The sequence below is a fragment of the Pocillopora verrucosa genome, chromosome 3, assembly GCF_036669915.1.
Source record: "Pocillopora verrucosa isolate sample1 chromosome 3, ASM3666991v2, whole genome shotgun sequence".
Lineage (NCBI taxonomy): Eukaryota > Metazoa > Cnidaria > Anthozoa > Scleractinia > Pocilloporidae > Pocillopora > Pocillopora verrucosa.
This window is the reverse complement of record NC_089314.1, coordinates 20,109,887-20,137,325: the sequence shown is the minus strand read 5'-3', so window position 1 is coordinate 20,137,325 and position 27,439 is coordinate 20,109,887. Positions and strand designations below refer to the sequence as shown.

General features: G+C 38.7%; 3 protein-coding genes and 1 pseudogene across 3 annotated transcripts; 3 read left to right on the top strand and 1 right to left on the bottom strand.

Moving 5' to 3' along the window:
- The first annotated feature begins 557 nt into the window (after window positions 1–557).
- Window positions 558–3,438, top strand: LOC136279635 (retinoschisin-like). Its single transcript, XM_066163574.1, has 4 exons — window positions 558–618; window positions 1,295–1,623; window positions 2,026–2,170; window positions 3,345–3,438. Exons 1-4 carry the CDS (start codon window positions 558–560, stop codon window positions 3,350–3,352), a joined length of 543 nt encoding a protein of 180 aa, XP_066019671.1. The 3' UTR covers window positions 3,353–3,438.
- Window positions 3,439–5,707: 2,269 nt separating this feature from the next.
- On the bottom strand, window positions 5,708–11,964 carry LOC136279820 (serine/threonine-protein kinase ULK4-like). Its single transcript, XM_066164117.1, is given in 8 exon segments — window positions 5,708–6,820; window positions 7,006–7,177; window positions 7,179–8,008; window positions 8,361–8,503; window positions 9,271–9,497; window positions 10,189–10,898; window positions 10,901–11,226; window positions 11,229–11,964. Coding segments are annotated over 8 exon segments (4,038 nt in total). The 3' UTR covers window positions 5,708–5,926.
- Window positions 11,965–15,111: 3,147 nt separating this feature from the next.
- LOC136279634 (retinoschisin-like) lies at window positions 15,112–18,772 on the top strand. The gene is made up of 6 exons (XM_066163573.1): window positions 15,112–15,203; window positions 16,099–16,219; window positions 16,477–16,525; window positions 16,955–17,301; window positions 17,732–17,870; window positions 18,765–18,772. The coding sequence occupies exons 1-6, from the start codon at window positions 15,112–15,114 to the stop codon at window positions 18,770–18,772; spliced, it is 756 nt and encodes a 251-aa protein (XP_066019670.1).
- A 507-nt stretch (window positions 18,773–19,279) lies between these two features.
- Window positions 19,280–26,053, top strand: LOC131770094 (EGF-like repeat and discoidin I-like domain-containing protein 3; annotated as a pseudogene).
- Window positions 26,054–27,439: the final 1,386 nt, after the last annotated feature.

Below are 27,439 nucleotides of genomic sequence, written 5' to 3'. Positions count from 1 at the left end.
TCTTTGTCACGAGAAGGGAACTAGCTTACTGATGAATTCTCTGTTAGAGGAATATCAGAACACGAAAGCCTCTGACCTGAGATTTTATTTTATTCTTGACATCTCAGTCTGGTAAATACTTATCTTTTCGCTTTCGCTTCGACGTTAGAAGTAAACATTTATCATCTGTCTCATCTGCATCAGTAATGCGTCTATCCCTTGATCCCTGTCAAGTTATAGTAAGGTGCAATGTCGGGTTTTCATCTCTATTTATAAATGCGAGTGGAGAATGATTAGCGGCGTTACTGCGAATGTTGACATAAAAATATAAAATAGGCTACTTTCCAAATTTTCTGTATCTTTAAAGAAATGATACTTGCAAAGTGCTCCGAAGCACAATAAGATTAATTGTGTTGAGTCTTCTCAAATGATTTTGTGGATTGAAAGAGGGTAACATTTATTTGAGACACAAAATTGTAGTTTTAGCTTTAGGCTAAAAATTTAAAGATGAGTTTCTATTTGATGATTAACAAGGATGACTAGTTGATTTCTTGATTAAAAAAGAAATAAATATTTTCATGTCTGAGCAGCATAACTGTCAAGTTTTCAAGGAAGAGTTTAAAGTCGTCAGCTACAAATGTAAGTAGGGCTGAGTAGAAAAATAATCTTAAAATGAATGTCTAAGACCCTGCACTTACACCACTGAGGAGTTACTCGCCTCTTGTTTTTGTGTCAAGAGGCCTCCCGTCAATGAGTGTCCCATCGTGGTGAACCTCTCCGAACCATTTCTGGACCTTATCTGCCACCTTCAAAGTCCTCGAATGTGGTTTTAAAAAAAATTATTGAACGGGAAAATACTGCGAGGGTCATTGCTGAACAAAAAAAAAAGATGAAAATAATAACAAGTTGTCTAAGACGTTGAAGATCTGTATTTTCCCAATTAAAAGTTATTCTTAATTTCAAATGCAGTTTGTGCCTACGACGACACATTAAGCACATCTAGGGATTTTATGAGACAATCCCTATCCGAAAAAACCTCTAGATACTCCGAAGGTGCCGCGGTATTATATACAGTCCGGGGGTACGAGATGACCTTAACTATCACTTGAAGTTCAGAGACTTTTAATATACGGAGAGTTCTTACTTGCTAATTTTTTTTTCTTAATTAAATCCTTGAAAAGAAGTCGAAACTTTAAACTGTACTGATTTTGATATTTCTGTTCAAATGTTGAAAACATCCGCAATAAGCTGTAAACTTGTCAATATGTGTGATTGTCTTTCTCTGTCTAAAATACATGTGTGGAATCACCAAAAGGCCCAGTTCCCTTAGGTATGGAAAATGGAGTTATTTCTGACCCGCAGATCACTGCATCATCTATTCATAATTATAAGCATGACTCGCGAAATGCAAGGTTACATTTCAAGGGAGACCCGTTGACGTTGGTATCTGCTGGCTGGGCAGCTGGTCTGCTAAACACCAACCAATGGCTGCAAGTAGATCTTCAGCATATCACAAGTGTAATAGGCATAGCGACGCAGGGGAGACATGATTACGATCAGTGGGTTACTGAATACAAGCTACAATATGGTGACGATGGACAAACTTACAGTGTCTACAGTCGAAATGGAGACACATCAGAAACGGTATGAATACTAATGACTTTTTGAACAAAATATTTTCTTTTTTTCTTGCTGGGAGGGTGAGACAACGAAAAACAATCAAGAGTCCCTAAGAGCAATAGAACCTGAGACCTTAGAATTCTTCGCTCCAATGCACTAACGCTACGCCACAGCCACCTGACAGGCAGCTGGACTATTACGAGGTTCATCATATATTCAAATATGAGCTTTTCTTTTTTGCTTTTGGTGGGTCTGAGACGAGTAGTAGAAATTAGTGAGATCAAACTCTGTTAGTTTATATCTATATTCATTTTTGATTGCTGATGAACATGTAGAAAAGCATCAACTAAGGTTCTAGGTTTAGAGTTACCGCTCCAGTGTAATGCATACATTCGTCAATTTTACATTCCTTATTATTCTACTCAGGTTTTCTTAGGAAACACTGACAGGAACACAGTTGTGTATCACGATCTTTACCCGGTCATTTATGCTCGCTTCGTTCGAGTTCTCCCGATGAAATGGTCTCTTCACATCGCAATGAGAATGGAGCTTTACTCTTACTCTTGTCAAAGTAAGTTACTAGTTGAACTTTTTATCCCTGGCTGGATTATTGTGCTTTACTCTCAGAAATGATCAACACGAAACTTCTCCCTTTGATATCCTTACATTACCCAGCAAACAGGCGATGAGAATATTCAAACTTATCAGGTAGAAGTTATCTTGATCTTACACCAACTTCTCATGACTAATTTACAAGGATATGTGTAGCAGCTAGAGGGGAGAATTAACAATCAGATCTTGGGAGTTAAACGGTTAACGGGTTTTACGCAGAGACGTTCAACCCTCACAACGACTCCTTCCAACAAGTGAAATCAAAGGATCAGTGTACCGGCAAGGGAGGGGGGGGGAGAGAAATGGAGGTGGGGCAGAGTGGAAACTCAGCGCAATGGACTGGTTTTCATTAAAGAGTAGTGCCCAGGTCTAAGGCCAGTTGTAATGGTAATTGGACTGGGTGGAATTCGATACGGTCGCTAATCATACTAGTGATAAATAAAATCAGACGAACGCGAAGCAAGAGTTCGATTTGTCAATTACGAGTATCATTACCAGAAAGAATTGGACGACTCGAAGTCCTGTTACCAATTAATCAAAACATTTTGGAAAGAGACTTGACCTTTACATTAAAAACAACAGTTAAATCGGCGAAATGCGAGACAACAGCGCGCGCACATTACGCGCTCTGTCCACTTACGCAGGTATGACAAGTTGACTGTCCCTATAACTCTCCTTTTAAACTGTCCAATTACAAGCATGACGCGTACACTGTCCTTTTAGTACTGAAATCGGGATGGTGATAACCAATCACGTTCGAGAATTTTTTTATAGTTTTAATTACATACGTAATTGCAATATGGCAGTAAAGCTCAAACATTAGATATGGCATCCCTTCAATTTTTGCAGTAATGAGCATGTAACTTCTTTTTAGCGCTTATTTTTAAATACATTATCCAGCGAGCATGCAGATTAAAAGATGAGATAAATCTATCGGCTGATAGGTATTTTTCCTGATAGATCACTAAATTTTCTGAACTTGCATGTTTACTGGTCAAAGTATAAGAGCTGAAAGGGAGAATTTCAATCAGATCTTGGGAGTCTAACGGTTAAAGTAAGGGAATTGATTGGCATCGAGCTATATTTTGCGTACTTGCTTATGTTGTTTTGTCTCCTTATTTTTCATTCTGTAGACGAATAACAGAAGTTTACGAAGAATATCACAGTGATGTAATCCCTCCTTCGCTGACACGATGTAATCCTTGTTTGTGGGCTACAAAGTGGAACAGCTTCTTAACTGATGCACCAATTAATCATTATCATAACAGATTAAATAGTAGTTTAAGCATATGAGTCATTATTATTCATGATGTTAGCGAAATGCATTGATGACAGCACATCAAAACGCACCTGTAATAAAAACGAACGAACGAATATTCTGTTGTTGGGGCCTCATGTTCAATTAACCTCACTGCCTGACGAAGACCAAAGGTGTGGTGTTCGAAATGTGGTTTCTGTTTGGATGGCCTCAATCATACATGTCCAATACATCCAAACCGTTACGATGGTCGCTGACGAATCAACACACTGGAAGTCGAATCGTGCGTTAACATACTAGAAGTGGAGGGCGGTAAGCATGTGTGAAATGAGTAGCATGGTATACCGGAAGTCGAATCGTGCGTTAACATACCGGAAGTCGAGGGGCGTGAGCAATGTGTGAAAATGGTTAGTATGAAAAGAGAAAATGACAACATGAACCTTCCACGTTCTTAAAGCGTGAAACGGCCGGAAGTCCATCGTCAGAATATTATCAATATTAAAATGAACCTTCTTCCTTCCTAAAGCGTTAAATAGGGGCATTGAATGTTGACGAATCGACACGATTCGTACGGGTCGACACGACTCGTCATCAGTAAAGTCGATCCATCTCACCGGAAGTCGATTCGCAAAAGAAGACAATACATACTTGAGCGTTAAATTAGGGTATTCGTTCGATTCGAGAAAATCTGCAACCCCCTTTTGTAACCACTTGCGGAATATTTTCTAAGTATCTTGCAAATCGACTTCCGCTGTGACGGGTCGACATCAACTGTGACGAGTCGTTCGATTCGAGTCGAATCGAGTCGATGCGACAATATCTCCAACTTCCTTTCGTAGTTACTCGCCGAATATTTTCTAAGTGTCTTGCAAATCGACTTCCGGTATGACGGGTCGACATCAACCGTGACGAGTCGTTCGATTCGATTCGACAATACTTGTAACCCCACTTGGGTTATTAACAAGTGTGAGATTAACGGGGCCGGATATTGACTAATTTTCTTCTGTTGTATATTCGTTTTCGAACCTCAATTTCGTCTTAGTTCATAAACATCCAAAAAGATTGAGAGCAGATTCAGTCACTTGGTAAGATTTCTACCGTCGGAATGGCAGTCTCGCATACCTAGACGAGTTGAGCTTTACATGTGTTAGCTTGAGAATCGTTAGTCTGCTGTTTTACATTTTTAAAAGTTATTGGATACTTTCGAGCCCCCATTTCCTAAAAGTTCAGTTTCGGTGTCTCTGTTTGGCGGACTGACAATTTGGCAGGACAATTTTAAAGAACAACTTTGGTCCCATGGTCTCCCTTCCATTATCGCCACTGGAGATCTGGGAACTAGGTTGAAAGGAGAGGTCACAGAAAGAAGACTGCTTAAATGACTTAAGGGGTACTTCAAGCTGGATTCTGGAGACTGAGGAAACGGATGGAGCGGGTTTACAAGTTTCCTCTATTCCATGTTAAATTTAAAGTCCCTCCTTCTTAGTCACAGCTACTGAGATTAAAGTTATTTACCCAGCATCATCATGAACTCCACAGGTCATACAAACTGGTTTCATTTTCGGTAGGGATTGAAGGACAGAGGTACCTAGGACAATTTAATCATGTTCTGTTAGTACTTGATTAAGCGGGCAAGTTCGCTCAGGATGCAAGAGCATAGTCTCCTCTGAGTGACAGGGGAGATTGGTCCTTGAAGCTTAAGAGGAGCGACTATTGTCAAAGGAGATTCGGATATTTTCGTCACTTTTCAAGAATTCTTACCAACCTTTAAACAGCAAATTAAAACAAATCGGGGAACATTTGTAACTCCAGTTTGTAAAATTTGTCATCGTAAGCAAATTCTAATGGTCATTTAGTCTCAGAGCGACCTGAAGAATTGTAACGAAAGCAGGACGGAAACTGTCAAAGGTTCAATTGCTAAAAGCCTGTTCCTGTTACACGAGATGGACGGCAATAATAGTGGGAAAGGTGTACTCTTAAAAGAATTTATATCAAGTAACATTTGTTCCCCAACTGAGAGGTTAACTATCGGGCATAATTGTAACAAACCGAAGATAAAATAAACACGCGCTTTTTCTGAGAGGAATACCGGTTTTTAGATGCTAATTGAGAGAGAAATAATGACGCCCATAGTTTTCTTTTAAATAAACAACTTCGTTTAGTATACCTAAAAATTCTGGGGCGTTTCAAGCTTTCTACTGTTGTCTCATGATGGGGTTTTTGTTTTCCATTTTTTTCCGGTCGAAAGTGGTAAGTGATTTGACCAGGGGGGTGCATCCCAGAATAACCCCTCCCCTGGCAGAAGATCCCCAGAATACCCCTTCTCTCCTTGGGAATTAATCACTATCAAAATCTGAAGTGAACACACTTTACTGCGTGGCATTCGAGATAACACCACAGGAAAAATAACTTACAACAACCCTTCTATGTCGGCTAAGATCATAATCTCAGCCAGAGGGGCTAATTATCATGGCCGAATTTGAGAAGAATTTCTCCTACGAGGCTTTCAACAGCCGATCCTTCCGCGCTGGAGGAGTCCATTGAAGTCGGCAGTCCTTGCAGAACATGAATGAGTCTTTGCAAACTGTTTCCTTCCAAATAATTGCTCTGTAAATTGGGAGAAACTAATCGTTTGATAATTCGTAAAAGCTGTTTTTGTTTCTTAACGTCAGCGGCGCTCAAAGCCTCCGCAAAGCACTCCATGTTTTCCGCGCTTAGAGAGTCCTGATAAATCCCTCCAAAAAGTTCCACCATTAGATACAAGCACCTACAAGAACTGTCTCTCACATCCAGGTCCTCGTGACAGAGAAAGTTGATAAGCAAGCCAGTCATGTCGACCAGCGGTTTACTCTCCACAAGGAGCTTCTCCGCCAGTTGCGTCTGAGCCTCGTTGTCTGGTCTCGCCTCAGTCTTCGCCTGCAGAGCTTTGGGTACTTCTCTGGAGACGAATTTCAACGTGTTATTCAAAGCATCGAAAAGGGGAAGCAACAGCGCCACTGAGGGGTCATTTCCAGTAGAATTTTCCTCGTTTTGTACCGACGCAACGTCAACGAAAACGGAAACGAGGATATCGATTAAACCTTGGTCGTATAACAAAGAAACGTCAACAACTTTGGCAGAAACCAAACAGTCCAGTAAACCAACTGTACTCAGCACCATTCCCCTGTCGACTCGGTCGGTGTGGGACTGTAGGATCTGGGACATGGTAAGAAGAAGCTTTTGATCCACGACTGTGTGGATGACGTCGGGGCTTCTTTCCAAGAAAGATAGCAACAGTTTAAGACCATATGCTGGTAAAGGATCTTGGTCTTGCAGGATGAGATGATACTGAGGCAGTAAGTGATTATTAATAACCTACGAGGAATCAATGACAACAAGTACATTACCACTTAAAAAGAGGCCTTCTTTAAAAACGCCAGACGCAAAATGTTTCCACTAGATGAATTTAAGGCTTGGACTAAAAAAGGAAAGGAAAGTAATTAATTACAATAAAGAACTCTTCCATGCAGAAAAACTCTAAGGAAGAGAGAGCATCTCACCTCATTTAGTTTGCTGGTACTTTTCAACACATCTTCAACATCACTGGAGGAATTGTACACATTATGGTTATCAAGATACAGCAACGCTACATCGGCAAACATTCTGAAGCTTAACACTCGTGTATCTCCATTTGTACTGCTCATCAGAGCAGCCAGATAAAGCAGGATGTGTAGCGTGGTACTCCAGCAGTATAGGAGGGTGTTGCGTGATTGCTTCCGAAATAGACAACACCACGCTGATAAGGTCTTCTGCTGCGTTCGGTCCCGCTGCTGATCCAATGCTGGTGCTTCCAGAATCAATTGAAGTCACATGCGACAGAAGCAAGCCGACATTGACGAGAAATTCTTCATTTGTTACTTGAGAACGAAAAGCGTGACTTGTAACGAGGTGCAGAATGATGGACAACAGTGGAAGGTTTGTCCGCAGCTGCTTGGCGTGACTCGCCGAGGGATGCTTCCTTCCTTGAACCGCATCCAGAGACGCCAACACATCCAACAGGATCCCGGGTACCGCTTCAACGATGGCGGACATGCAAATATTCTGACACTGCGCAAGATAGTCTCGATTCTCCCGGCTCTCGCCTTTAATTGGGGTACCTCTCTTTAGCTGCCACTCGATGTACATGACCAGCCGGGACTGGCAGCACATGAGGAGGGCTTCCGGGCTGGACTGGATCAAGGTTAGGACCAGAAGGAAGGCCTTTCCCCGGATAACCATGGATGGACTCTCAAACAGATGAAGACCCTTGGTAGCCAGGTCTCGTTCTTGAACAAGCCTTCGCATCTGAGGTCTGTTAGAAAGCAGAACGACGAACATTGTTACTAAACCTTGCTGTATCTTGGGAATGCTGCTGGCCAAGGCTGTGCTTACTGCTTTGAAACCTGCCTTCTCAATCACATGTTGGAAGACTGTAGGTGAGTTACTTGTCAAGCGACTGAGCGCTGAAATCGCTGTCACCTTCTGGGCATCAATGGTACAGTGAGTGAAGAAATTCCAAAGAAGCTGCGCAAAAGATAACGATAAAAATAAGATATGATTTGTAAACCTCACTTCTATTAGGATAACACCATCTACCTGATTTTTTAGTTCATTCCCATGACCTTTTTGTTGATAACGCTCTATCATCATAACTATGTCTTTAAAGAAAATTCTCCCAATTGTACCTTTTTGCGATTAAATTGTTTTCTCTTGCAATTAACACAAAATTGCTCAATCGCCACTCAGTTCTCGAGGAGTAAATTAGTTAACTCCGAATCTTGATTGGCTTTCGTAATTACTTCGGTTCTGATTTATTCCGATGATCAGCCATGACTGGTTCTAATTCTCTAAGTTTCAACGTTTATTTAGTTTTTACCTGAGCTGTGTCATTTGTGGCAAATTTCGTGCAATGTCTGCCATGGGTTGACGCCACGTTCTCAATGGCTTTAACAGCAAAGTGCTGCACCGCGATATCTTCTCCCTCATGTAGACATCTGGTGACAATAGTGAAAGTGACTCCTAAAGGAAATACAACTAAGTTGTAATTGCAAAGTACATTTGCCGCCTCCGTATATACCTGGAAGTAAAACTACGACATACTTCCAATTTTCACTTCAAGGGCATCCTGAAAGAACTGAGTAATGAGTACAGCATGAGTTTCGCTCAGAACGATGGATGTCCATCCCAGAGGTTTAAAGTAAGTAAGTTGAGATTCATGTCCGTGTTGTTGTCTTCAGATTTCAACCACTAGACTACGTCCGTTAAGTTTCAAAATTTATTTCTAGGCATTTGACGAACATGAAGTAGAACAATACTATAAGATGAGAAAAGGACTATGAAGATATGAAAATCATATAATATATAGTCATATATTTATATTTTTCAGTAGTGAAAATAAAAGCCTGAAAAAAAAATTCAGACCGGCAGGGGATTTAAACCCATGATCTCTGCAATAGCATTGCAGTGCTCTACAACCTGAGATAACAAGCCAGCTGGGAGCTGGTCATTTTGTTAGTTTGTAATAAACCCCCGATGGAAGATTTGGTCTGTTTGCGTTGCATTCAATTGTTTGCCTACAGATCCTTTCAAATTCTTTGTCCATCTGTATGTCATTATTTGAACACTGGACTAATAAAAGTGACGCGTGTAATTAGGGCACGTTTGATTGCATTTCCATAATCAGACGTTTACATACATGTACTTGACAACTAAAAACATTACAACACCTAAATGAGAAGGCCTGCAATTACCTTATCTGTATGAGGCTGACCCTCTTAACACATTACCTGGAACGTCCCATTGTGGAATTTCACCTCCTAAATTTTCCTCCTGAGTCGCAGCATAAAACAGAAACTCGCCCAGGGCAGGCAAAAGATGTTGCTTGAGCTTGGCATTCCGAAAGTTGTCTCTGATCACCTCTGTTAATACTGTGAACACTTCTGTCATGTTGAAGTCCTCAGAAATCATTGTAGCATTACCAGCTAAAAGACTAAAACTAAAACAGACCGCAAAACTAAACAGACCGCAGTAGGCGGGCTTACAAGCCAAGGAAGACACAGCCAGTAACCAGCTTTCATGGAGACCCCTGCATTTAGTGCACATTCTAGGAATTTGGTGTGAACCCAAACAATATCCACTGGCTGGAAATTTTCCTTATCTCTCTACCAGTCTGTTTGACATTGTACTACAATTCTGAGGAGAAATCAAGTATTGATCACTCTTGGGAGTGTAGGGGTTTATTCATCAGATGCTATTGAAACTGGGGTTAAGTAATGCTTCAATAAACCACTTGGCATTGGGTACATAGACTAAAACTTTTAATCTCTGTTATGCAGAAAACTAACAACTGTATGCTTCTATAAGCTGATGGCCAGGGCAGGTTGTTCAAAGCTAGGCAGACAATCCTGGGTTAATGTTAGATCTTAATTCAGATCTGGAGGTTTTCAAAGAAAATTCAATACAATTCTTTTAGTCTAAACTTTCATTACAGTATTAGGTGCTTTAAAAAGATTACAGAAAAATATCCTGAAAAGGTTTTTGAACAAAGGAAAAAAAGAAAGCTGAATGAAAATTTAACCTTGGCTTTGCCCCAATTGGCCTTTGAACAACTGGGCCCAGGAATATACTTGGCAGAGTTTACAGACCTAAGAAACATACTATCATACTCAAGATGGGGTATGGGTAGCACATATTGTTCGTGACACTTACCAAGTCTTGATTTGAAATCAGCTGAAAAACCAGACTTGATCTGTCTCAGCATCACTGGTATAAAATCTGAATCAAAGACTTCGTTAACAATCTCTCCATCTCGGCACAGTGATGCCAAATAAGATGCTGTGTGTAATTTGCTTCGGTGAAGAGAGGCAACAGGGCCAGCATTTGCTCTGTCATTTTGACTCAACAAACTGCTAATGGACGTTAAATGCTCTTCAAATTTTTCTCTTGGAAGGTCCACAAGCTCTCCTGGTTTTAGAGGTTGACAAGGTAGTGCCTTTGAATCCCATTTGGGAAGGGAAAATTTCTTTATGCGAGGGTTATCAGCAATTGGTGTCACAAGAAAATCCGATGGATGACTCACTAAATCTGAAATTTTGTTATGAGTTGGACTTCTATTGTCTTTAACCTGCTGATCCTGAAGTACTGAAATTGTAGATTCCTGAGCTTCATTTTGATTAAGTCCATTCTGTTTCAGCTTATTGAAGTCAGATTTTTTGAACGTTCGATTTTGTTTCACCAGGTTTGACTTATTGTTCTTTGATTCTGAAGTTCCAAAAACTACATTTGTTGAATCTCTTTTTGCATTTTTAGTTGAGTTGGGCTCACTCTCATCTTGATCATCTAATGTTTTTCTTCTGACCACTGTATGGGTTTTGCCTAGAGATTCATTTTCCTTACTACTTGAAGCAGGATCAGCTTGGCTTGTGGCCTGCTGCTGAAGGTATATGTTCCCTGCCTGACGATCTGTGCTGGCAGATGTAATTGATCACTCTTGGTTTTGACATGTTCTTTCTCTTCTCCAACATTTCCACAGTGTAAATCTTCACTCTTCCCTTCATCATTTAATTCTTGCTGATCTTCAGTTTCTGCTTCCTCTTTGATTTCATCAGCAGATTTAAGCTGATTTTCTAATTCACCTTCCCAAAAGCTGTGTACTATCAAATCTTTCCAGTCTAAACGCTGTGTAGGATCTTTCTCTAACAGTCTTTTTATCACATTGTCAAGATCATGTAATGCCCCATTTTTGCACCTTCCATGTCTAATCTCAGGTGAGGGACATTTTCATGAAAAATTTTTGTGACAAGTTCTGCAAAAGAATCCGCAACAAAAGGTTTTTCTCCAGAAAACAATTCATACAACACGCACCCAAATGACCACAGGCCACTTTCTTTAGAATGAGGACCCCCACTGAGTACTTCAGGGGCCATATAGTGGGGTAAAGATTTGGGTCGCTGGCTTTGATCCTTCTCTGTATCTCTATAATTTTGGCCCTCGTCGTCAGAATTTTGTTCTTCATGTAAACCGTCATAGAAGTCGTCCTCTCCTTCAACTCTGGCCAGTGCAAAGTTACTGAACTTCAAGACACCTGCTCCATCAAGCATTATCCTTGATGGTTTCAAATCGCAATAAAGAATTCCAAGGGAGTGTATGTAGTACAATGCTTTTGCAATTTCAATTCCAAATTGTCTGACAATTTCCACTGGTAGACATTTATCTTGAGACAGGACGGCGTCCAAACTGTCTCCTGTACATAACTCCACCACCATCCGGATGTGATTTGTTGTCTCGTACCATTCACGAAATTTGACAACATTTAGATGATCCATCTCGTAAGTCAGTCTGACAATGTTTCGAAGCTCCAGTCGCTTGCATTTTTCAACACAGAGTATCGCTACAAATTCAATTGTTCCTTTCTTACGACCTTTGTAAACCACAGAGTGTTCTCCTCTACCAACTTCGTCGTACAGTATGTAATTCTCCATGTTGATAAAGGTAGCAGATCCCGCCTTTTAATATATTTGTCTGCTATAAATATTTAAAATTTGTAAACAACCGTTCCCCGAATGCAGAAATTTTTTTGGGGATCACTTTCTGAAGGAGCTTAGACACCAGGCTCAATTAGGCAACAAAGCCTTCTGATGATTTGTTAACAATTCTACCCTCACATCCCCCGACTGGTTGAAGTGCGATTGGAGGGGGACAGGGAAGAAAACATTTTTGTTACTTGCGCGAGAAAAAACAAATGGGAAGTTATTTATTAACCCTATGTTTTTGTAATTTTCTCGGGAAAGAATATTACCTTATTTCGCTACGCTCCGTTCAAATATGAATCTTCTGCCTTTGGCTAAAATACCCTTTCTTCGTGAATTCTAAACACTACTCACGATCAAATGGAACCAATGGGAATTTCAAACCAAGGAAATACTTGCCTCCGAATAGTGTCTTACAAGCTCTGCTCTCGGTGACATGTTTTTCCGAAGGATTCGCTGGATTGCAGCACAATCGCAAGAAGTGCACCTCATCGAGTACAGGTCTTGAAAATGTATTCAATTTTAAAAAAATCCCAGCAGGCAAACAACATTAACCTTTCGGTGAACTGCGTAATTGAACCAAGTACTTTTTTAAATGGACTACAAAATTTGTCTTAAGTGTAGTAATCCGCTTATTTATTCCTGACATTAAGCTTATTTCGACTTAATAGAGCAATTCGTATCAATCATATTAAAATACCTATTTGACAACTTGATAATCTTGTTAGAACGTCATAGGAAGTTGTACCTTTAAAGAAACTACGAGTAAAATCTGGTAAGGCCTTTTCACTGTTTACAGCGGTAAATTTATATTAACCCTGGAAGCTTTGCACGTCTTAGTTATTTGCTTGATTATTTTTTGACGCTGTTGTGTTGAGCATCCATCTGAAGCATGCGTGTATTAGTGCTCAGGGTGCAAAGAGTGAAAACGGTGCGCAAACCTAATAATTTCGACCCCTCTACAAAAATGAGTAGTTTCTGGACCATATTGACTTGATATTTTATACTTGGTAATTCCTAAATTGACTGATGCCTCACACGAGAGAAAATTATTTTTATGTCATAACTGTGCACCACCGAGGCCTTGCATTAATAAAAAGGTTATTCTGGTATGTTCCACTAATTACTCCAGGTTAGATGCATTTTCTACAAATGATGGAAAAAATGCGTTATTATTATTATTATTAACATTATTATCATTATTATTATTGTGTTACACACTCTTAACCAAATTTGAAACTTTACCACTCCCCTCCCCCAAAGCAGCTACATGTATACAATATAGGGCCTTTTTAAAAGTCCTCACTGTTTAATGCCTCAAGGCTTAGTGGTTTGGCAGTCAGTGGAAAAGTAATAAAAGAAATACATTCAGTTGGATTTAAATGATTATAATTAAGATTTAAGTATCAATTCTAACTGAGCAATGACTTGGGACACAGAAAACAAGACATTGATTGCATTATATCAGATGGCTTGATGCAAATGAGCCAAGAAAGTATTTTTTTTTGTTTGGTACATAATCATAAAAAAGCCCCATATTCTGTAGTTGTAAGTCATGGAGTGAAATTCAGTACTTTAACTATATTCAATAGACCTTACTGCAGTTTTCAACACCACCTTGATGGGTTGGTGAGCAGGCGAGACCTTGCAGTCAGTTTGTATAAGAATTCAATGTCAAAAAATTTTTGTGCAAATATCAGTAATATGGCAAACGTAAGCAACAGTTGTACACGTTACAGGAAAAGGATTCTTCTGGAAAAAAAATTTCTTGCAGACTAAAATTTCCTGAAAAAAATAACAGACAATGCATGGAAAATCTATTACAAATAACAGGGCAAATTCAAGGACAGGTACAGCCATAGCCACTATGAAGTAAGCATCCCTACTACTCTCAAATGCATTATCAGTTTCCTCAGATGTCCAGGCAGTCCAGGTAACAATTTAAACATTAGCTCAGTTTTGTGTAATCAGATTAATTGTTGCTCAGAGTGCATTAGTTCATAACAACGTACTTCAACAAGTTAGGTATACATATAGTATATACCACAAAAGCAAATGATTTCTGGTGTTATCGCTAATTGAGGTATCAGATCAAGAAAGTGTAAGGTTATTAATAAAGAGTTAAATTTTAGCTGAAAGCTTTTCGAGTTATTAATTTGACAATTTATTGTACGTTGTAAAATTACAAAGCAAAACACTGAATTTAGGTTGTAAAAAACTAAAATAATTACTTACTTACTTACCTTTCAGTCTCAAAACGTTTTTCTCTTTGCTGCTTTAAAAATTTGAGCTTGTGTTTACTGCACGCCGAAGTTCCTTGTATTCTCCAGTGTGACAAAAAAGGTCACGCAAGCAAGAAATTGGGCACAAATTCAGTAGGCTTGGCTTCTGAGTTGAGCCTGGTTTCTAAGCTCCTTCGGAAAGTGATCCCAAAAAAATTTGTGCGTTCCGGAGTGTATTACGATATACCGCTGATAATTGTTAGCGGGCTCGAAATGTCCTTGATTTCTGGCGATTGAATTGGCTCCCTATTAAAGATAGACTTGCAATGATGCAACTGTGGTTTTTAAGTGCATTAATAATCTTGCTCCAGACTACCCTGTAAAAGAGTTTGAGCTGCGTTCTTGTGTTCATGACAGGCAAACTCGATCAGCTAGTACCCTGGAAAATAGCACGCACTTTAGCAGAAATACCACAATGCTCTCTGATATGCAGATGTTGTTGGTACTTTACTTATAGGTCTTATCTTTTCAGTGTGTTAGTTCTCAGCACGAGCTGCCGTGCTATGTTTCAACTCCTCGACAGCTTATATACTGTGAATGAAAATAACAACATTGTTTATATAAGCTATCTAAAATTAGTTCATTTTCCGGCTTGGGTATACTAAAATTTTTCCCTACCAATGCTTGTGACTCTTTGAATTTTTAGCGTTTGTGTACTTACCTTGAATCCGAATGTATCACACAAACGAAGGCGACCTCACTGAAAGCTAACCTAACCTAACTTTTTTGACAATGCAAACCGTAGGATGCTAAGGTTACAGAATGAAAGATTTGAAGGTGAATCCTGATAATCGACTATTAAGTAAGTTATAGCGACATGACAGAAGAGAGTATTCATTTGCGACAACCCAATAAGATGTCGAGAGTTAAGAGAGATCAGCCGTTTATTTTTGCAGAATATGACCGGAAGTAGAATCGCATTTATCCTTGACTCAAGTGTAACTGGCTATGTGTAGTTTACAACAAAGTGTGTTTTATTTATGAGAATAAGTATTGGTTACGAAGAGAGTTTTTCTTTTTAAGACAATAAGCGCTGAATAAATTATATAGAAACTGCCGGATACCAATTACTATTTCAACAACGGCATTGATGCTTCTTTAGTTCACAACAACATTTGAATGATAACAATTGATAAAGTGAATCTGAAATTTTAAACGAGTATCAATTATAAACTTCACAACGGCAGTGAGGCTTCTAGAGTTGACCAGAACACTTAAATGACAACAAATGATAAACTAGATCTGAATTTTAAGGAAAGGCGAAATTCACAGTTTCGTTTTGATTTATTTTTCATTCCTTGAATAAGATGATATATTTCAGTGTTTACTCAGACAGAAATGGCTGACGAAATTAACACTTCGCACGGACAAATATGTCTCTTGAACATTTAATGAACGATTACAATATTTATTATTCTTTTATTCAGCTCTCAGAGCATCCTTTCCACTTGACTATGATTGGAAAGAAAAATATTAAAAAAAAACGTCTCTGAACTCCTTATAAATTATTTGAAATATTTTCGAAGCTTTTACAAAGCTGCGTGTATACACCGAAGGCTAAGTCTCGACCAAAAAAAAAAGAAATGCATTTTTTTCTGTGTGGTGTTGTAGTTGGGTTATTAATACCTGAAATCGAAGTATGTCAGGCAATTCTTTGTAAGGAAGCGTCTCTTTCTTGTCCTGTGATAACTCGCAATCATCGCCGACTGAAAGGCTTCACGTTCAAAACATTCCACTTTGCAAGCCTGATATCCTGTGGTTTGCTATGTCAGAGAGACCCTCGATGTGTTTCAACAAATTTCAGAAAAGTTTTCAAAAGTGAGGGAACCTGTGAGTTAAACGACAGAGGAGTTCTCCTTACTGAGAAAGGAAACGAATTGGAATACGACGAAGAAGCAATTTACACCCAATTTTACCACACGAAGGTAACCAAAAAAGTCTCGATAAAAGACGAAGAAAAAGGTGTTACTGATTCCACGAGACATTTGTCTTTCATTCGTGGTATCTTTCTCATAAAATTTTCATATATCGACGACAGATGTGAAATATTTCTATCTCTCATATTTTTCTTTGAATGTTTTTATCGTTTGGCCTTTAATAAGCTCAATTGTGCAGTCTCCATACGGTGATGAACCCGGAAGACTAGTTGATTTCCCGATAAAATGATGTTTTATGTTTTCAGCACTACTGTCAGGCATCCAAGGAAGATTTAAAAGTCGTCAAATGCAAATGTAAGTAGTGTTGGTTTGAAAGGTATTCTTGAGATTAATGTCAACGACCTCGTGTTTAAATTACAATGAGTTTCTTGTCCTGGCTGCTTCTTGTCTATCCGCCAATAGGTGCGGAGACTGCCGTCCTCGCGAACCTTCGCAAACATTCCCGAACCTTCTTGAAACACTGCGATTCTTATAGTTTCCTTGAAAGTCCACGAATGCTGTCAAAAAAAATTGCCGAGGAAATTGTTGCTTAGGTCACTTCTAAATCAAAGTGGATATCAAGCCTTTAATTCCCACGAGTGACCAAGACAGAATTTCTCCTTACAATAACCATACAATATCAATCGGACAGGTGATGAGAATAATGAAAAATATAAGTCCTCCTTTATCCCATGATGAACAAATCAATATCTGTGTGATTGTATTTCTCTGTCTCAATTTCAGGTGCGGAATCACCAAAAACCCCAGTTCCCCTCGGCATGGAAAGCGGTGCTATTTTTGACTCACAGATCACCGCTTCCTCCGTGTTTAATGATAGACATGCCCCACCGAATGTTAGACTACATTTCAAAGGATCCGAAAACCCGGTCAGATATGCTGGTTGGGTACCTAGCGTGAAAAACACTAACCAATGGCTGCAAGTGGATCTTCAGCAAACCACAAGGGTAATAGGCATAGCGACGCAGGGGAGACATGATTGGGATCAGTGGGTTACTAAATACAAGCTACAATATGGCGATGATGGACTAACTTTCAGGATTTACAAGCGAAACGTAGACACATCAGACACGGTATGAATACGAAAGACTTTTTGAACAAGTTGTTTTTTTCCTTCTTGCTGGAGGGTGGGACAACGAAAAACAATTAGTCCCCAAGAGCGATAGAACCCCAGACCTTCGGATTCTTCGCTCCAATACACTAACGCTTCGCCACAGTAACCTTACAGACAACTGAGCTATTACGAGGTCCATCATATGTTCAAATATGTACTTTCCTTTTTTTGCTTTTGGTGGGTCTGAGACGAGGTAGAGATACTTGAGAACGCTAGAAAACGAGTAGTAAAAAATTAGTGAGATCAAACTGTATTACTTTATATCTATGTTTATATTTGATGGCTGATAAACATGTAGAAAAGCATCAACTAAGGTTCTAGGTTTAGACCTACTGCTTCTGTATAATGCATACATTCGTCAATTCTACATCCCACAATACTCTACTCAGGTTTTCCCAGGAAACACTGACAGGGACACACTTGTGTATCACGATCTTAATCCGGTCATTGATGCTCGCTTCGTTCGAGTTCTTCCGATGGAATGGTTTGACTTTATCGGGATGAGAATGGAGCTTTACTCTTGTCAAGGTAAGTTACTGGTTAATCTGTTTATCCCTGGCTGGATTATTGTGCTTAACTTTCAGAAATGATCAACATGGATTTTATCCCTATAATGTCCTTACCTTACCCAGCAAACAGGTTATAAGAATATTCAAACTTATCAGGTAGAAGTTGTCATCTTGGTCCTATATCAAATTCTTCTAACTAATTTACAAGGATATGTGTAGCAGCTAAAGGGGAGATTTGCTAATTACGAGTATGATTACCAGAGAGAATTGGACGACTCGAGGTTTTGTCACCAATTAATCAAAACTATGAAAACGTTTAAGAAAGAGACTGGACATCGGTTATACGTCTTCATAAAATTAAAAAAAAACAAGAGTTAAATCGGCGAAACATCACGCACATGACGCGTTCTGTCCACTTACGCAGGACGTGTTAATTGTCCCTATAACTGTCCTATTACATTGTACAATTACAAACATGACGCGTACACTGTCCTATTAGTGCTCTACTCGGGCTGGTGATAACCAATCACGTTCGAGAATTTTGTTATAGTTTTGATTACATATGTAATTGCAATATGGCAGTAAAGCTCAAACATTTTATATCGCATCCTTTCAATTTTGCAGTAATGAACATGTAACTTTTTTTTAGCGCTTATTTTGAAGTACATTATCCAGTTAGCATGCAGATGAAAAGATGAGATGGATTTATCAGCTGATAGGTTTTTTCCTGATGGAGCACCAAATTTTCTGAGTTTGCATGTTTACTGGTAAAAGTATTGGAGCTAAAGGGAAGAATTTTCAATCAGATCTTGGGAGTCTAACAGTTAAGGCAGGGCAATTGAAATAAATGGCATTGAACTATATTGTACGTGCTTGCTTATGTTGTTTTGTCTCCTTATTTTTCATTTTGTAGAAGAATAACAGAAGTTTACGAAGAATATTACTGTGATGCAATCCCTCCTTTGCTGACACGATGTAATCCTTGTTGGTGGGCTGCAAAATGCAAAAGCTACTTGACTGATCCACCAATTAATTATCTTTATCAATAACAGATTAAATGGGAGTTTTTTCCTTGTTAATTTTTATTTTGTGGCCGAATAACGGCACTTAAATGAGAGTTTCAACGTGATTCAATCCTTCCTTTGCTAACACGATGTGATCGTTGATTTTGGTACAACAAGTACAGCTGTAGCTTGACTGACAAGCTAGTTAATTATTGACAGTTTTAGCTTAATAGTCGATATAATTAATGATGCAAAAGCGAAACGCCGTAACAGGGGCACCACATTAAAACGCACTTGTAAAAACGAACGAACATGCTCTTTTGGAGTCTCGTGTTCTGAATCGACATCAATTTCCAACGAAGACATCATTTCAGTCTTATATTTTGCGCAGACATTAACTACTGTGTAGAAAATCCTTGTCTAAATGGTGGATTGTGCAGGAATATTGCTAATGAGTACAAGTGCACCTGTTGCGATGGATGCACCGGCAGCCATGGTGATCGAGGGAGGTGGAAGGCTTTTTAATACTAAACGGGTATACTACCACCACAAGAGCGACGACGTTAAGGACACTAGATGTTTATTTTGTTTTTATCCATCTTCGTGAAATAGCGGGTGCTTTTGCAGAAATACCACAATGCTCTCTGATATGCAGATGTTATTTGTATTTTACGTATAGGTCTTATCTTTTCAGTGTGTTAGTTCTCAGCATGAACTGCCGTGCCTTGTTTCAACTTCTTGACAGCTTTAATGAAGGTTCCCAAAAGGGTTGTTCAATTCCACGATCCTGACAAAAATTAACTCTCAATCCCGTTCTCCCGACGGTTTATATCGGCCAATCCTGATCTCGATCTTACAATTTTGTCTTGGTCCATTTTCTAGAAGTAAGCGGGCCCCATCGTTAGGTGATGGCTTTCTAAACCAGCTTTGATCCATTAAAGTCTATGGTCACCGTCGGACGTAAGTTTCTCTCTTTTCACCAAAATGATGATATCGTTCATTCAAGGCTAGTCACGGTAACGACTTCCTTCCGTTTAACTTCGATCACGCACCAAAAACGGATCAGTAAAGATAGGTAAGAATCAAAGAAACGAATAGCAATGTCAACAAGTGCATGAAAGACAGAAGGTGACGGCAATCCCACTGTTCCATAACAATGTAAATAAAGAAATATTAACTGAATACAACTCTGCTGTTGAAGCGAATACTTCTTCCGAAGCGGGAACCTCTCCCGAGAAGAGAATTAACCTCTCGTTCCAAAGATGGAATATCTTCATCATCACTCGTGGAATTGTACTCTAATATTCCGTCTTCCTCATTTCTTGTTTCCCACTGTTTTCTTCCTGCTCCTCGAAGTCAGAGTGTTCGAGGCTGACCGGCCCGCCCTGCTAAATTTCTCTCTGATAGAGGTACAACTGGGCAGTTCAACCTCTTGCCATCGGTGTTTCCTATCTGACAGAGCGCTGACGCACTGCAAAACGATGTTTACTTTTGCTGCTGCAACAAATGTTTATGCCCAGTCCGCACATCTTCTGTATGCTCTGCGGTGCCATTAGTGCAGGTGGTAACGGTTAAACTACTGACAGGATCATGGCACGTTCGGATAGAGGATACCAAGAATTTAGATTTGTAAAATAGTACGCCGCCCAATTGGTTCGCCTCTTTAAGCCTTCTTTTGCTGCATTTCCAAAGTTTCTTGCGTAATCTAACACAGTGAAAAATTTATCTTTGTGATGCACAACCGAGCAAATATGTGCCTCGTCTAATGTCAAACAACTCAATAGTAACGAGTGTCATATCAGTATAATTCTGAGACTTGCTGGAGGGTTTCAAGTCCGTTAGACGCAGCAGTCTTAGATACCAAGTTACTCTGTGAACCACTGAGGATTTTTTGGTAAACTGGCAACTTCGCTTCTCATTGAATTTTCGTTCCCGCGCAATAGTTGAAGAGTTTCGCTGACCAACCCGACCGCCCCTTGAATGCTAGTGAGCCTGTGTGCCTGGTGCTTTTCATGGACTGAGAAGATCAATTTCTTCATTCATTCCCGTTAACGGACATCCTGGTTCTCGATTCGTTTGAAGTGATTATTTCCCGAATCCTGCTCCTCAAAATCACTGATTCCCGCGTCCCGTTCACTATAGCAATCCAGCATCTCGCTTCCCTCTTACTCAAAATTCCCGGATCTCAGCCTTTAAAAAAGCCCAATCCCAGATCCTGAGAAACTTATTAGGGACCCTCTTATATACTCTGAAAGAAAATAACACTATTGTTAACATAAGCTATTTAAAATTCGTTCAGAGTCCGGCTTGGGTATACTTCAAATTTTCCCTACTCAATGCTCCCTTCGAAAATTTCTTTATCACATGCAATGCCAATTCTTAGCGTTTGTATACTTATCTTGAATACCAATGTGTCACAAAAACAAACTTCACTGGAAGCTAACCTAATTTAACTTCTTTAACATTGCAGACCGTAGGACCCCAAGCTTATAGAATAAAATATTTGAAGGTGAATCCTGATAGTCGGCTATTATGTAAGTTATAGCGATATGAGAGAACAGAGTTTACATTTGAGACAAGCCAATAAGTTGAAAAGAGTTTAGGAAGATCAGATGCTTATTTTTGCAGAATATGACTGGAAGTAGAATCGCATTTATCCTCAACTCAAATGTAACCGGCTATGTGTAGTTTACTACAAAGTGTATTTTATTTATGAGAATAAGTGTTGGTTACGAAGAAAGTTTTTCTTTTAGGACAATAAGTGCTGAATAAATTATAAAGAAACTGCCGGATACCAATTACCATTTCAACAACTGCATTGAAGCTTCTATAGTTCACAACAGCATTCTAATGATAACAATTGATAAAGTGGGTCTGAAATTTTAGCTGAGTATCAATTGTTAACTTCACAACGGCAATAAGGCCTCTAGAGTTGACCAGAAATTTAAATGACGACAACTGATAAACTAGATTTGAATTTAAAGGGGAGGCGAAATTCACAGATTTTTTTTTGTTCCTTGAATAAGATGGTATATTTCAATGTTTATTCATACAGAAATGGCTGACGTAATTAACACTTGGCACAGACAAATAATTCTCTTTAACATTTAATGAACGATTATAAAATTGATTATTCTGTTATTCAGCGCTCAGAGCAGTCTTTCAATTAGCCTGTCCATTTGATTATAACTGGACAGAAAAGAAATATATTTGAAAAGAAGAATATTAAATAAACATCTACGAACTCCTTTTAAATTGATTAAAATCTTCCCGAAGCTGTTACAAAGTTGACTATACGCACCGAAGGCAAAGTCTTGACCAAAAAAAACCGAAATGAATTTTTTTTTGTGTGCTGTTTTAGTTGTGTTATTAATGTCCGAAGTCGTAGCATCTCAAGCATTTCTTTGTAAGGAAGCGTCTCTTTCATGTCCTGTGATAACTCGCAATAATCGCCGACTTAAAGGCTTTACGCTAAAAACATTTCACTTTACAAGCCTGATATCCTGTGGTTTGCAATGTCAGAGAGACCCTCGATGCGTTTCAACAAATTTCAGAAAAGTTTCCAAAACTAGAGGAACCTGTGAGTTAAACGACAGAGGAGTCTTCCCTCTTTAGGAAGGAAAAGAACTGGAATATGACGAAGAAGCTATTTACACTCAATTATATGTAAAAAAGGTAACAAAAATTTGTCTTATCTATTTTAAGTAATGATCCACACAAGAAGTGGGCATCTCAAAAAGTTTGTATGTGTCTATTCACCGGAACGCACCTAAATAAGAGACGAAAAAGCTACGATCTTCGCTTTGTCATGAGAACGGGACTAAGCTTACGGATGGATTTTGTGTTGGGTGATAGTGGAATATCAGAACACGAAATCCTCTGACCTGAGATTTCATTTAATTCGTGACATCTTTCTGATAAAATGATTATTTTTTCGACGTTAGAAGTACAAATTTACCATCTGTCTTATCTGTCTTAGTAATGTGCCTATCCTTTGATCCTTTTCAATTTATGCTATGGTGCAATGTCGAATTTTCATTAGTCTATTGATAAACGCGAGCGGAGAATGGTTCGCGGCGTTACCACGAATATTGACAAATAAAAAAATTGCCAACTTTCTAAATTTTCAGTATCTTTGGATAAATGACACTTGCAAAGTCCTCCCAAGAACAGTGCAGTTAGAGTTAGTTAAGTTGGGTATTCTTAAAATAATTTTGTGGACTGAAAGAAGGTAACATTCATGATTTGAGACACAGAACTGAAATTTTCAGCTTTGTGCTAATAATTTAACGATGGGTCTCTATTTGATGATTAACCAAGATGACTAATTAATTTCCTTTAAAAAAATATATATTCTTATATCTGAGCAGCACAACTGTCAGGTTTTCAAGGAAGAGTTTAAAGTCGTCAGCCGCAAATGTAAGTAGGGCTGAGTAGAAAAATATTCTCAAAATTAATGTCTAAGATCCTGCACTTACATCACTGAGGAGTTACTAGTCTCAGCCGCCTCTTGCCTTTGTGTCAAGAGGCTTCCCGTCAATACTTGCGGAGTCTCCCTCATCTTCTTTATTTCACCTCGGATTTACAAGAGTAGCTGTATAGCTAATTTCTCCGAGAAAAAGAAAAAGAAAAACAGAAAATAAATAAATAAAAGTAAAATCGTATTATAATTAAATTATTATATAAAATTATCTACAGTACATTAACCACTATAAGTAACAAATGCATTGATGTTCAAAAGAAATTTGGAATATTTTAGTTCTAAACTCATTCAAGGACGTCAATGATCTTAGGTTCTCTTTTAGTTTGTTCAATATGTTTGCAGAAGTGTATCTGAAGGAATGAAGACCATAAGAGTTTGTGTTAACGTATGAGATAACAAGTTTCCTTGATCCTCGTAGGTTGCGTTCAGTATTTCTCATTTGAAAAAGATCATCGTTTGGCATCGTTTCAAACTAGATTGCCTTAAAAACTGTTTTCATCATGTCTTAGCACCTGATACTATACACTACACAGATCACCAGAATTGCATTTGCTCAGTAGCTCCTGGTAGTGCAGGGACTTCTCGTCCAGACCATCGTCATGAACCTCCCCGAACCATTTCTGGATCTCGTATATCTGCTACCTTCAAAGTCCTCGAGTGTGGTTTAAAAGAAAAAATATTGCGCGGGAAAATACTGTGAGGGTCATTCCTGAACAAAACAAAAAGATGAAGAAAATAAGAAGCTCTCTAAGACGTTGAAGATTTGTATTTTCCCAATTAAAACTCATTCATAATTTCAAATGCAGTCTTTCCCTACGAAAACGCATTGCGAAACTTGAACGAGCTAACCTTAAACACATCTTGGGATTGTACAGGGCAATCCCTATGCAAAAACCTCTGGATGCTCTGTTAATTTTTTTCTAATTTGGATCCTAAGACGAAATCGAAACTTTAAACTACATTGATTTTGATTTTTCTTTTCAAACGTTGAAAATATCTGCAGTCATCAATGGTAAACTTCACAATACGTGTGATTGTGTTTCTCTGTCCAAAATACAGGTGAAGAATCACTAAAAGGCCCAGTTCCCCTAGGTATGGAAAGTGGAGTTATTACTGACTCGCAGATCAGTGCATCGTCTGTGTTCAGTAATAAACATGTCCCACAAAATGCTAGGTTACATTTCAAGGGGGCCAAAGCTCCGTTGGCGTTTGTACCTGCTGGCTGGCGAGCTGGTGTGCGAAACACCAACCAGTGGCTGCAAGTGGATCTTCAGCAAACCACTAGGGTAATAGGCATAGCGACGCAGGGAGACATGATTTCGATCAGCGGATTATTAAATACAAGCTACAATATGGCGATGATGGACAAACTTACAGTGTCTACCGGCGAAACGGTGACACATCAGACACGGTATGAATACGAATGACTTTCTGAACGAGATGTTTTTTTTTCTTGCTGCGAGGGTGGGAAAACGAAAAACAATTAAGAGTTCCCATGAGTTATAGAACCTCAGAGATTCGAATTCTGCGCTTCAATGCCCTAACGCTACGCCACAGCGACTTTACGGGCAGCTGAGCCATTACGAGGTTCAGCTGAGCTATTACGAGGTCCATCATATGTTCAAACATGAGCTTTTTTCTTTTTGCTTTTTGTGAAGTCGAGATACTTGAGAACGCTAAAGAACGAGAATTTAGTAGAATTTAGTGATATCAAACTGTATTAGTTTATTTCTATATTTATGTTGCTGATAAACATGTAGAAAAGCATCAACTAAGGTTCTAGGTTTAGAGTTAGCGCTCCTGTGTAATGCATACCTTCGTCAACTTTACATCCCACAATATTCTACTCAGGTTTTCCCAGGAAACACTGACAGGGACACAGTTGTGTATCACGATATTAACCCGGTCATTGATGCTCGCTTCGTTCGAGTTCTTCCGATGGATTGGTTTGGCGCCATCGGAATGAGAATGGAGCTTTACTCTTGTCAAAGTAAGTTACTGGCTGGATTATTGTGCTTCACTCTAAGAAATGATCAACATAAAACTTCTCCCTTTAATATAAAGAAAAACACCATTTAACTTGGCGAAATGCGAGACAATAGCGCGCGTACACGACGCGTTCTATCCGCTTACGCAGGTTTCACGTGTTTCTTATAACATCCTCTTCAACTGTCCTATTACACTGTCCAATTACAAGCATGATGCGTACACTGTCCTCTAAGTGATCAAATAATGCTAGTGATAACGAAATACCTTCAAACATTTTTTTCATTCTTTTGATTACATACGTAATTGCAATATGGCAGTGAAGCTCAAACATTTTATATGGCATCCCCAACCCTAACCCTAAACCCTAAACCCTAAACCCTAGCCCTAACCCTAACCTAACCCTTACCCTGAGCAATTTTTTAAGTAATGAACATGTAACTTCTTTTTAGCGTTTATTTTCAGAATACGTCATCCAGCGAGCATACAGATGAAAAGATGAGATGAATCTATCAGCTGATAGGTACTTTTTCTGATAGAGCACCAAATTTTCTGAACTTGCACTATGTCTACTGGTAAACGTATAATAGCTGAAAGGATGAATTTTCAATAAAATCTTGAAAGTCTAACGGTTAAGGCGGGGGAACTGAAATAAATGGTATTGAACTATATTGTGCGTGCTCGCTTATGATGTTTTGTCTTCATATTTTCTTATTTGTAGACGAATAACAGAAGTTTACGAAGAATATCACTGTGATGTAATCCCTCCTTTGCTGACACGATGTAATCCTTGTTTGTGGGCTACAAAGTGCAACACCTACTTGACTGATGCACCAATTAATTATCGTTATTAATAACAGATTGAATAGTAGTTTAAGCGTATAAGTCATTATTATTAATGATGTGAGCGAAATGCACCAATGGCAGCACATAAAAACGCACCTGTGAAAACGAACGAACGAATATTCTCTTTTTGGAGCCTCATGTTCAATTAACCTCAGTGCCTGACGAAGACCAAAGGTGTGGTGTTCGAAATGTAGCTTATGTTTGGATGGCCTCGATGAAAACCAAGGTAGTGTCTTGTAATAAAATATGTAATTTTTCATGGTCTCTTAACTACTTCAACAAGGTAATTGGTTTTGTTTCGTTGGAAATGGAAACATAAGTCAGTGTTAATTATGAAAAGAGCGGCAAGGAACCTCTGATGAGTTGGCATGCCGTTAAAACGTGTTTACCAAGTGTTTTAGTTAAACCTGCCAAAATGCAAATGAATATCGCGTGTGAGTGTATACTCAGATAGCCAGAGATATTATGCTTTGGAATTGTTGAAAATTAATAGCACAATAAAAGAACTTTGTACAGCTGTAAAGGTTCAGAAACTGGTATTACACTTCTTAGGGCGAAACTGGTATTGATTAATAATTATAATAATAATGATAAAAATATTGATAATAATAATAATAACATGATTAAAAATTGGCATTGAACACCTTGGCTCTTCTGGTCCGCAACAGGAAAATATTGAAAGTCCTTAATTTTTCGCGACAGACGAATCTGAGATTAATATGATAAAAATACTTCATTTATATAATGCTATTTCTATCGCTATCCAATAGCGCTATGCAATTATTTGAAAATATCTCACGTAGAAATATCTAGAACATGAGTACGATAAACTAACTAATAAAATAACTAAGCTGTCAAAATTAGTATAAAAACTAAGAATAATAAAACCTCGTAATGAAATTTACTAACTAACTAACTACCTACCTACCTACCTACCTGAAGAACTATTTAACTGACGAACCAATAGTAAAATATCTGGTTAAAAAGCTTTCCTAAAAAGATGTGTTTTAAGATTGCGCTTGAATTGCAACAAATTGACGCTTGAACGGATTTCCAGCGGCAGCGCGTTCCAGAGTTTAGCCGAGGCTATAGAAAATGATCTTGAACCATATCTGGTAAGTTTGTAAACAACGTCAACCAAACGATGGCCATTAATTGATCTTAAATAGCGTCTGGGCACATATTTTGTTATAAGATCGCAGAGGAATGTTGACGCTAAGCGGTTCAAACATTTAAATGTCAATAAAAGAATCCTAAAACAATGCGCTC

Coding starts and splice junctions, on each gene's coding strand:
- LOC136279635 (XM_066163574.1), top strand. CDS start 558: ATGTCTGAGCAGCATAACTGTCAAGTTTTCAAGGAAGAGTTTAAAGTC. Junction 619..1,294: donor TAAAGTCGTCAGCTACAAAT/GTAAGTAGGGCT, acceptor AATCACCAAAAG/GCCCAGTTCCCTTAGGTATG. Junction 1,624..2,025: donor ATGGAGACACATCAGAAACG/GTATGAATACTA, acceptor TATTCTACTCAG/GTTTTCTTAGGAAACACTGA.
- LOC136279634 (XM_066163573.1), top strand. CDS start 15,112: ATGACAGAAGAGAGTATTCATTTGCGACAACCCAATAAGATGTCGAGA. Junction 15,204..16,098: donor TTTGCAGAATATGACCGGAA/GTAGAATCGCAT, acceptor AACAAATTTCAG/AAAAGTTTTCAAAAGTGAGG. Junction 16,526..16,954: donor AAAAGTCGTCAAATGCAAAT/GTAAGTAGTGTT, acceptor TCTCAATTTCAG/GTGCGGAATCACCAAAAACC.